General features: G+C 38.3%; 1 protein-coding gene across 1 annotated transcript; it reads right to left on the bottom strand.

The window, feature by feature from the left end:
* Positions 1–854: 854 nt before the first annotated feature.
* Positions 855–7,330, bottom strand: fbxo43 (F-box protein 43). The gene is made up of 5 exons (XM_078398645.1): positions 7,226–7,330; positions 4,010–5,478; positions 2,955–3,057; positions 2,113–2,298; positions 855–1,103 (listed from the first exon to the last, which is right to left on the bottom strand). Exons 2-5 carry the CDS (start codon positions 5,440–5,442, stop codon positions 855–857), a joined length of 1,971 nt encoding a protein of 656 aa, XP_078254771.1. The 5' UTR covers positions 5,443–5,478; positions 7,226–7,330.
* Positions 7,331–8,222: the final 892 nt, after the last annotated feature.

The raw sequence follows: 8,222 nt of genomic DNA, 5'->3' as shown, positions 1-8,222 counted from the left end.
CAAGTTGGCAGAGAGTTCTTTAAAAACCAAACAATGAACAATTCAGGCCATGAAGAAAATGTATTCACACCATTTTATGAAAATTTTATTAAGCATGTAACAAAGTAAAATCCACTCCAAATGTCTATTAACTTTTTAAACATGTATAAAACTATGTACAAAAACGTCCAAAAGAATTTGGACACACACCCTGCTGCCTTGATTTTACACACACAGTCACTTTAAAACAGTACTTCACGTACAGAAATAATGGTGGAAGTGGGATTCCAAGTTCAGTCATTCAATAAATGGGAGTCCATTGCCCAAATCTAGAATTTTTGAAAAAGGGAGATAGGAATGGGAAGAAATCTTCAATTAGGAATGTAAAGAAAACTTCACTTTTTCCAGTCCCATCATAAAATTCTGACAACATTGTTCCAGCGAGATGTCAATTCTCCCATTTTCAATCCCCATGTTCATTGATCTTGGTTGCTTTTTAACTGTGCCTTCGAGAAATCTTAAAACACAATGATTTTGAAGCAAGCTACTTATCATTCTTATCATGACAGCGTTTCTGATGGTTATTCTGAAAAACCAACCCGAGAGTAGGGAAAATAAAAAAACCATTGACTAAAATCAGATGTGCAAATTAGAACAACCAGAAAGAGAAAACTTGTAATCTTGGACTACATTGTTTCCCCCACTAATTAATTGAAAATTATTGTACAAATTGATAGTAGTTTAAAAGCGTCTTCAAAATGTTTTTGAACAGATGCACATGCAGGTAAGAAAATCTGCAAGGTGTATAAAGGGAAAATGGTTGCGGGAATTCTCACTGTTCCATATTTACATATACAAGTTCACTACTTTAAAATTTATAATCTTCTTAAGTTCCTCTTGCTTTGAGCACTTCCTGGCGTTCCTCCTTTGTTGCCAAAATGCTTGGCAGACTTGCTGCCGCATTCTCTGGATCCATGGAAAACACAAAAGCATTGTGTGCAGAAGTCAAATGCGCAATCTTCTCGACTGCAGAGGCCTCTTTTCTTCATTGGATTGTATCTGGCAGGTGACTGGCACCGTGGACATGGTTTTAAAGCCTCATCGTTAAACAGTGTTTTGGCAACCTGAGGGCGAGAATATATATTTTTGAAAATTCTAATTTCCTCCATTTAACATTCCCCAATTCTATTTTTGGGGAATGGAGGATTTACTTTAGAGATACACAAAAACAAACCGATTGGCCCACCGAGTCCACACCAACCAGTGATCACTCTTGATCATCATTGCTTTTTGCATATCTTTCATTTGTTCTATGTACCTTCTACATCTCTTGTTTTTCTCCTGACTCAGTCTGAAGGGACTTGACTGGAAATGTCATCTATTCCTTTGGTCCAGAGATGCTGTCTGATCTGCTGAGTTACTCTAGCTTTTCGTATCTATCTTCAGTGTAAACCAGCATTTGCTGTTCCTTCTCACACACTAGTTCTATGTTGTCTGCTTCCAAATCCACTGGTTACTCACAAGGGGCAATTTACAGAGGCCAATTAACCTACCAAATGCACGCTTTGGAATGTGGGCAGAAACCCACGTGGTCACGGGGAGAATGTGTAAACTCCCCAGACAGCACTCAAGGTCAGGATCAAACATTGTCTCTGGTACTGCGAAGCAGCAGCTCTTCCAGCTGCACCATTATGTCGCCCTATTTTGTGATGTTACCATGAAGAACAAATATTAGAAAGTTATGCAAAACTGTGCACAATATTTTCATTACAAGGTTAACAAAAGCAACAATTAGGAAAATAGGAGCAACTGCAAATTTAACTAAAGACCAAATCCTAGAAATTGATCAAACTAATTTTCTTTACTTGGGGAATAATTGTACCACAATTCATATTTAACCTACACATTAGAACCAAAGATTAGATACTGAAAATGGACAGATGCATAAATCAATGTAACTTTATTTTTGAAAAGTACCGATTCCAAAGCAGTTCTACCGAAGCTACTAAAATGATCTTTAAAATAATTTTGAATTTAAATGGTTTATACCAAATCAGCTTGATCAACAAATTATTTTTGTGTAGTCCAGATGTTAACTCTATGGGAATTCTCAACAGGGATCTTTACACTTACCTGCAAGAATTCTTCTCGTTTACTACTGGACTTGGAAGCACTACTGCATCCACCAGGGGGTTTCCCCTGTTGAGATGAGAGCGTTGGAGTAAACATAATCTTTGCTTGTGCCTGAACAGATTTCAAAGCAGGACGATCTGGGAGATTACATCTGGTTTCAGCATCTGTGGCCCAAGGTTGGTTATGCTGTTGAAAAGTATTATTTGGATTTAATAATAATGGTGATAAGAAATTTAAATGTGACTTTTTCCATTAGATAAAAAAACCTAAACATTTAGATTTAGCCAACACATTTGCTGTAGAAATATCAACCAAATTGGATAGCTAAACGTTGCAATAGTGGGAGAATCATGATTCCTTGCCAAGTTGGATGCTTACAAATTTGCCAAATAATTGCAGACAAGTGCATCAATTGAAGAATCAGTCCAAGAATAGGTAATTTCCCGAACCACTGCTCCTGTTGCCCACTATATCCATGCTTAATAACCCAGTTGAGAAATATTTATCATGCAACTCATGTTCAAATATTCAAGACTTTGATACAAATTCTCAATATAAATTGTTTACAAAATCATTGGACTAAGCCCCAAGTAATTTAAAGATATATCTGAGCTGCATAAAACTTGCCTGATTAAACAATAACATTGTTAGCATCAACATTTCTGCATCTGGAGCATAATAACTACTTCACGATAATGTGATTTACAATATTGAAAGTGAAAACTAGATCCTCTACACAACTCAGTGCATTTCCAATTTTGACAGTACCAATTACATGACCTATATGCTGACAAACCAGATTTTTCTATAATCTTTAAAAAGTGCACAAAAAAAACACATACCACTTGGTGGTTTCGACTTTCATCAAGATACTGCTTTCTTTTGAGACATAGTGCCTGGTCTTGCTTGATGATTTTCTTCCATACTTTGCTCACTTTCCAAACTCTTATAAAAAACAATGATTTAATTTGCAAAACAAAGACAAAATCTGTGTAGTTAGGGTAGTGGATCACCTGCAGCTTTGACAGATACAACATTTAAAGCCAAGTTCCAATTACACCTGTATTCCAAGTTCCAAATACACCTGCACCTGTATTTCATCAGGCAAGAGGAATGCAAAATGATAGCCATACAAAACTTTACATATTGCATTAGTCCAAAAATGCCAAACAGCTAGAGTGTTGCATCCTATCAAGTGTTAAACATTCATTTATTTTTAGCTATTTTAAAGTGTGTGGATGATTGCTATTATTACCATTACCTCCACCATCCTAAACATTAGTTTTTCCAACGTTAATCCACCTAATCTTCATTTCAGAAGTCAAATGTTTAAGGAAGTGTTACATTGATAGTACATAAATAGTAAAACCCTTCCCAGTCGGTAGTTATATATAGTGTATATTTTAAAATTCACTTTTAACTTGTATCTCCAAAGACGTGTCTCCAGGATCTGTGGCAAATGCATTTGGGTAGCCACTAGTCAGGAATCAGAGTAACAGCCCATGACTTGTGACAGTCGCATGTTGAATGTAGTTATTTTAAGTGTTTGGCGAGAGTACATTTGGGTTAACTGGTGGAGGGTGGTACATGAGAGGGAGAAAACAAATGGGAAGGTAGGAAGGAGGGTATTAAGCAGTTTAAAGCACAAAGTAGAAGATGTACCTGTTAAAAAGGGTACTTGTGTAGATGGAAAGATTTTGTTTTGAGGTACAAATGAACACATCCATTCCTTCCATAATTCAAAGACCCTAATTATTTGAAGAAGCCATATGGCAAAAAGCAAAGTCTACACCCATAGTATTAAAATGCTTTGAAATATTTCTTTGGACAGGGTGCAGGGAAGAGGAAATAGGCTAAACATTTGGAGAAACATTTGCTTGAATTTTATGAACCTTACCTGCAGATATCTTCTACAGTTAAGCAATACAAAATTATAGTGAGAACATGGGTCAAATTCCGGTTGAACAGTTCTTTCACAATATCCACTTTTTCCAAACCCATTTTTCTCCCAATTAATCTACATAGTGGTGGCATAGATTCACTCGATGTCTTTTCCTCTGATCCACTCTGGCCCTTAATATCTTCCAGTCTTTTCCTTTTACTCACGCACAGTTCCTGTATTACCTGCAATGCAGGGGTACGAGATAAATTCTCAAATTTTAGCAGTGGGTCCTCCCAGTTATTTTCTTCAAAAACCGATTCCTCATCTTTGTTGGGTAATTTTAGTTTGGAATTTGACCCCTTAAGAATTCCTTTGTGTTCTTCCTCTGTCTCAGACTGCGAGCCACGCTCATTGAGAGTGGATAATCGCTTAGTTCTTTCCAATTTTCTGAGAGATCTCTTGCAGTCTGTCATCATTGGGGTTTTCTTTTGATTTTTCACCAATTCTTGGAAGGAATTTTCATTTGTGAAAGAATCAGATGATTTTTCCAGACTAACTGAACTATACCCACTGTCCTCTGTTGAGACATCCAATTTGTCATGTGAAGGGGTTCTTTCTAACATCTTTCCTGTAGACATGTTTGCTTTGAAGTTTACTGGAGTAACAAACTGATCACCTCCAGATGTTTTCAGTTTTTCATGTCTAGATGGTGTTACAAAGGATGAGCTGCATTCACCGTCATCTTCACAGTAAGAGAAACTGCTTAAATCAAGTTTACTGAATGCACTACATTGATCAGATGTTGGATATTCAGGCATTAACCCATTTTTACCTTTTAAATCATCTATTGTGGAAGTTCGCTGCTGTGCAAACAAATACCTTTTAGTTCTGCATAAAGTAGCACAATCATCATTATTTACAGTACTGGTTGATAAAGCTTCAAAATTCAAGTCCCCGGGAGAATTCAGTGAGTTATCTGAAAAGGAGAATATATTGCCTGTTCTGGTACAAGGCAATTCTTCAGTATCTGCTGCAGTGGGCTGAAAAGTTTTGCACAATTCTACATTCTTACCAGAAGAGAGATGGGACTCGAGGAGTCGCCGTCGTAATGTGGCGGTCTTGCCAGTTATCTTGGGCGTTTCAAACAAAATTGGTGAAATATAATTGTTTCTTTTCTCTTCATGTTGCCTTTCAACAGAAAGGGACAATGCCCTGTTGGTGCAGAACCGTCTTTCCTTGTTCAGTACAGGAGACTCATGAGCATTATGTGAATCTAGCTCTTGTGTGGCACCACTGGAATATTTAGTTGAGTACATTTTGCTTACTCCATTATAGCAACTCTCTCTTAATGGCCCATGCCCAACAGATTTAAACTTTGTTTCAGGATCAACTGCTTGGGGTTCAGAAATGGTCAGCAGATCATAAGATTGCTTCAGTAAACTCAACATCTTGACACGAAGGACTGGACAATGCCACCAGCTGTCCTAGAAACAAACATCCATACTTTAAAAAATAATTTGCTTTGTGCCAGAAATTAATTTAATTTTGAATTTACTTACTTATTAAAACAGCAGACACTTTCTTAAATTTATATACATAGCAATTCATATCACATCTTTAATCAATCTTTCCTGTACTAAAGAAAAATTAATTTCAGCATTTTAACTAATACTGGCTTTCCAATATTAATGTACACTTAGACAGCAAAGCATAATTTCCCATATTAGGAATAGGAAAACTTTAGTCACATGTGACGAGGCACAGTGAGATTATTTGCTGCATACACAACGTATAAAGTGTTATGGCCTCTTCCAGCAGCCCCCACTACAGATTAGAATGACAGAGCAGCATTTACACCCTGAACAATACTGTAAGTTCTATAAGGAAAAGCGATCATATTTGGACAGGTTATGAAAAAGGACACAGTAATCTAGAGCACATTGGAGGACAACCAAAATCAGAGGGCTGAGAATTGATCTGGGCAATGTAAATTGGAATCAAAGATTCACAGACAAAGCCAACAATGTGCAGCCTTTTAATAAAAGATTGTTCAGGAACATTACTACAAATGGGGTTAAGAAGCCTATGCTCTGGATGATACAAATCAGATAGACCACAAAGGTCCATTAACTAATTCTTTCTTTGCATATGCAGCTGAACCTTCTGAGCCATCAGCATTTTGTTTTGAAATAAATTATAATTGTAATTTTCCTAAAACAAAGTTCTGCAGATCCTGAAAATCAAGTGAAACGAGAGATATTAGAAGATGAATGCAAGGGGGACAAAGTGAGAGTACAATGAAATACAACACAGTAATGCTATTGCTTATCAAACAACTGTCCTTTTTCATCATAGGTCTGAAGAAGGGTCTAGACCTGAAATGTCCCCAGAGATGCTGCCTAAGTTACTCCAGCATTTTGTGTCTATCATAGGTCCTTTTTGTTGGTTGTTGCACAGTACATTCAGACATGGACCTAAGTAGCAAAATAACATTGGTGCCATAAGAGTTCTGGACAATGAACACTTCCTACCAGATCCCCCATGATATCAGAGGGTATTGGCATTGTCAAGTCTCCCATCAACATCTCGTTGGGGGTACTATGGCTACAAGAACTTGCTAGACACCCTGCAGAGCATAATTCTCTTCCAGGCTGGCATTGTCACTATCTGAAGTTCTTCCCATCCTTTCCGATGTCTAGGTTAATCCCAGGTATAGTTTATCCAAAATATTGGTACATCTCCAAAACGATGCCATATTTTTATTGCAGATAAACATGCCCCAAGACACTTTCAGTTACTCAAGCCTGATACAAGAACCTATCTAACAATAGTCGGCGATCAGTTTACACTGTAACAACTGTCGCTAGTTTGCATCGATAAGGGAAGACAGCAGAGGACTAACGCAAGCATTAAACGAACTTTTAATTGTGCAGAAGCAAAGCAAATGCGGAAACGTTGAAACTAGAAAACACTATCGGGCGTTAAGATTGATTTAGTAAAAAAATTAAAACGATTTCTCGCGGAACTTTTGTGAAATGCCACCAAGTACAGAATATTACCATACCAACAGCAGTTCGTTTATCCGATAGGAGTGCAATACTCTTAACCAGGCTAGGATGAAGATACCACTCACATAGAGGGATAACATAAAAAAAACGAAAATACCGTGGTACATTCTCAACTCAATGTGTAACTGACTTTTTAAAATGACAAATTCCAAATGATAGTCACCTTTCAGAATTAAAGTCGCTCCAATTATTGCCTTGCACACGCATAATAAACGCCCGTGTAGTCACGCCGGCACGGTTACCGTGGCCGGTGACGAACACCGTGGGTTGAATTGTTACACTGGGATCTCGAGCAGGGCCCGGAGCAGGGGAGCTGGTGCTGCAGAGGGAGTATCTGTTATACTAACGTGTCGACAGCGCGCTCTTGCCCTTCAATACCCGCCCCATCGTCTTGGGAACCAGATGCTGCCACCACGCGAAGCCCTTTTTGCAAGTTCCCTCGTTTGGATTTGAATTTTGCGCCACTGCAACGCGACATAGCCGTTTGCATTTGCCCGCTAAACGAGGTTTAAATGACCGCCAAATGAAAAGCAACTCTCTCTCTCTCTCTCTCTCTAACACGCCGTTCGTTGATTAAATGATTATAGTACGGATCAATAATTTAAAAAACCCGTCGCTTCCCGTTTGGTCAACAATTTCCAGCTTGGTCACCCAGCGCGCCGGTCAAACCCGTTGTCCATTTCGCCCACGTAAAACTCGCAGAAATTGCTTCCACCGACACCGTTTAAAGAGACTCCCACTCTGAATTGACAGTCCGATTTTCTTTTTAAATGAAAATTACATATGCCGGCAGAAAGCAAGGCGATAAAAGGGTGCTTCCGGGTGCACTGGTTGGTGGTTCACAGGGTTCAGTATCCAACTATTCGCGATTGTCTTGGGACCATTTGGCAGAAGGGATCAAATGTAACATTTCCAAGTTTAGTGATGACACAAAATTAAGGAATGACGAGGTTGTGTTGAGCTTTCAATGAGCTATGGACATAATGAGAGGGATACAATACAGCAGGTGGGAAAACAATATGGAAAGATGAGGGGCTACTTCTGAAAAATCACGAGGACGTTTATAATAACTGGAGAGAGACCATATGTTAATGTTTGTGGTTTCTTTTCACTGAAAGCTAACGAGAGGACTACGAGTAATTAGGTAGGCAAATTGTAAA

This window comes from Rhinoraja longicauda, chromosome 4 (genome assembly GCF_053455715.1).
Source record: "Rhinoraja longicauda isolate Sanriku21f chromosome 4, sRhiLon1.1, whole genome shotgun sequence".
Lineage (NCBI taxonomy): Eukaryota > Metazoa > Chordata > Chondrichthyes > Rajiformes > Arhynchobatidae > Rhinoraja > Rhinoraja longicauda.
This window is presented reverse-complemented; position numbering and strand designations above follow the sequence as displayed.